At 56.1% G+C, this 2,349-nt stretch overlaps 1 protein-coding gene across 1 annotated transcript; it reads right to left on the minus strand.

The window, feature by feature from the left end:
• Window positions 1–304: 304 nt before the first annotated feature.
• CCT8L2 (chaperonin containing TCP1 subunit 8 like 2) lies at window positions 305–1,963 on the minus strand. Its single transcript, XM_008068571.1, has one exon. The coding sequence runs from the start codon at window positions 1,961–1,963 to the stop codon at window positions 305–307; it is 1,659 nt and encodes a 552-aa protein (XP_008066762.1).
• Window positions 1,964–2,349: the final 386 nt, after the last annotated feature.

The raw sequence follows: 2,349 nt of genomic DNA on the forward strand, positions 1-2,349 counted from the left end.
GCAAGACTTCATCTCTACAAGAAATAAAAATTAAAAAAAAAAAAAAAAGCCGGGCATGGTGGCATGTGCCTGTAATTCCAGCTACTTGGAAGGCTAAGGCGGAACGCTCGCCTGAGCCCAGCAGGTCAAGGTTGCGGTAGCTGTGAGTGTGCCACTGCACTCCAGCCTGGGTGACAGAGTGAGACTCCAACTCAAAAATAGTAAGAAATAAAATAAAAGTATCAAACAAGGAATAAATAAGGCAAACTTCATTTTGTGGGTGATTGTACCCTCCTTGGCAATTCCTATTTTATTGAGGGTGCTGCTACTTATTCTTTCCAAGAGTTTTCTTTTTCACGGGAGGTGGGCATTTCTTTGCCTTCTTACAGTCAAGATTCAAGATCTGCTGATGTAGGGGCCTTTTCTTGGCCACTACAATTTCATCGACACTCATGAGCTGCAGCACCACGTCAGACACTGCTCGGAGTCCCTGGGCTTTGGGCCCCAGGGTATCCCACACCCCTTCCTGGGCCGCATTGATGATCCCGTCAGCTCCCACTCCAGTTAGGAAGTTCCCAGCTTGGTGAATTCCACTCATCTCTGCCATCACGTCTGAGACGGCTAAGCCTGCATTCTCTGCCAAGGTCTTAGGAAGAGACCTCAGGGCTCTGGCAAATGCCAGGAATGCAGGACCATTCAGCCCTTCCAGGGTGCTTCCTTTATCTGAGAGCATCTTTGCCAGAGCCATCTCCGTGGCCCCAGCTCCCGGAATCAGTCTGGGATCCTGACACAGCTGGAAATAGGCGTCGATGCCGTGGTAGACAGCCTGCTCGGCGCTGCGCAGCCCCTCCGGCGTGGCCCCCCTGAGGACCACGGTGAGGGTAGGTGTGCCCGCACATTCCCATTCAAACACCACAGCCAAACCGTCTCCCAGCTCCTGTCCATAAACCTTGCGGCACTGCCCTGGCTGCTGCAGAGGGAGCAGACGAGGCAGCAGAGGTGTGCCCAGCACCTTGCTCAGGTAAACCATCTCCACCTGAGACCTGACTTGAATCACCATGATGCCACTGCTGTCCGCCAGACTGAGTGCCTTCTCATCGACTTCCCCGCAGACCACCACCACGTTAATATCTGCAGCTGCCACCTGGGCCACTTGCTTTTCTATCAGTTGATCCCTTCCTTGCTCAAATTGAGTTAGATCCAAAGGACTAGAGAGACGGGCCGTTGCTGGTGTATTTGGACTGGCGGGACCAAAGGGGCAAGCAAAGAGAGCCACCCTGGCACCATGTAGCACGGCGGTCACCTGCCCGCAGAGTTTCCCAGACAGCGCCAGCCCCGGGAGCAGGCAGGAGTCCTCCAGCGTCCCCCCATGCAGCGTGCTCACGCTGACTCGCTCAGGCTTGAAACTGCCGTCCAGCTCTTTGATAGCCCAGCAGGCATGAGCCACCAGCTTGGTCAAGTAGTCTGAGGGGGACAGGGTGTGGGTATTCATCACAGAACGGAGAGCCCAAGACGGATCTTCCAAAGGCCCCAGGGATCGGATGGCCAGGGAGGGCAACGCGCCGAGGGCCTCCGCCGTGACTGTGGCATAGGCCTCCCGGAGCTGGAAGCGAGGCAGGCCGGCCTTCAGCAGGTGCTCTGCTTGCTCCATCAAGGCTGCGGCCAGAAGAACCACAAAAGCCGTGCCATCCCCACTGTTCTCTGCCTGGGCTTGGGCTGCTTCCCGGAGGAACCAGGCCGCCGGGTGCCCCAGCTCCAGGGCCCTGAGGATGGCAGCCGCAGAGCCTGTGCACAATGTTTCTCCTTGAGCAGTCACCAGGAGCTTCTGCCGGCCGTGGGGGCCATAGCAAGGCCGGATGACGCTGGCCAGGGTCTGGACTGCAGCCAGGCTGCTCAGCAAGTGCTGTTCCTCCTCTTCTGGACACCGAGGGTTGGGTTTCAGGCGCTGGGGCAGCTCTGGTACCGAGGGGACTCTGCGGTCCATAACCTGTGGAGGCGGGGAGGCCACCGTGGGCTGCAGAGGCACTTCAGAAACAGCAGCAGGGGCACCCTTGAGACTGATCTTTGAAAGTACTCCAGAGGCCAGTGGAAACAAGTAACCACATGTCCATCAACTGATCTCTGAATACGTCAGCCTGGATAGGTGCACTGCCTTGGGTCCACGCACGATCTGCGGACAGCTTGTTCATTCCTAAACCTGCCCCTAAAGTTGATTCTGTAAAGGAACTGGGCTCCTGCAGTCTCTGAACCTCTGTGACTGAAGCAGGATCTTTAATTGATGAAGTCACAAAGTGGCAAATGGAACCAGAGTAGAGAATGAGGTCACAGAGGAATGGTTAGAATCGGGAAGCCCTAAAAGCAGGCAAGTCA

Source organism: Carlito syrichta, unplaced genomic scaffold (genome assembly GCF_000164805.1).
Source record: "Carlito syrichta isolate Samal-C Ts95f unplaced genomic scaffold, Tarsius_syrichta-2.0.1 Scaffold311222, whole genome shotgun sequence".
In the NCBI taxonomy this organism is placed as follows: domain Eukaryota; kingdom Metazoa; phylum Chordata; class Mammalia; order Primates; family Tarsiidae; genus Carlito; species Carlito syrichta.

What these genes read in the sequence shown, in the direction of transcription:
- CCT8L2 (XM_008068571.1), bottom strand. Translation starts at nt 1,963, where the DNA reads ATGGACCGCAGAGTCCCCTCGGTACCAGAGCTGCCCCAGCGCCTGAAA.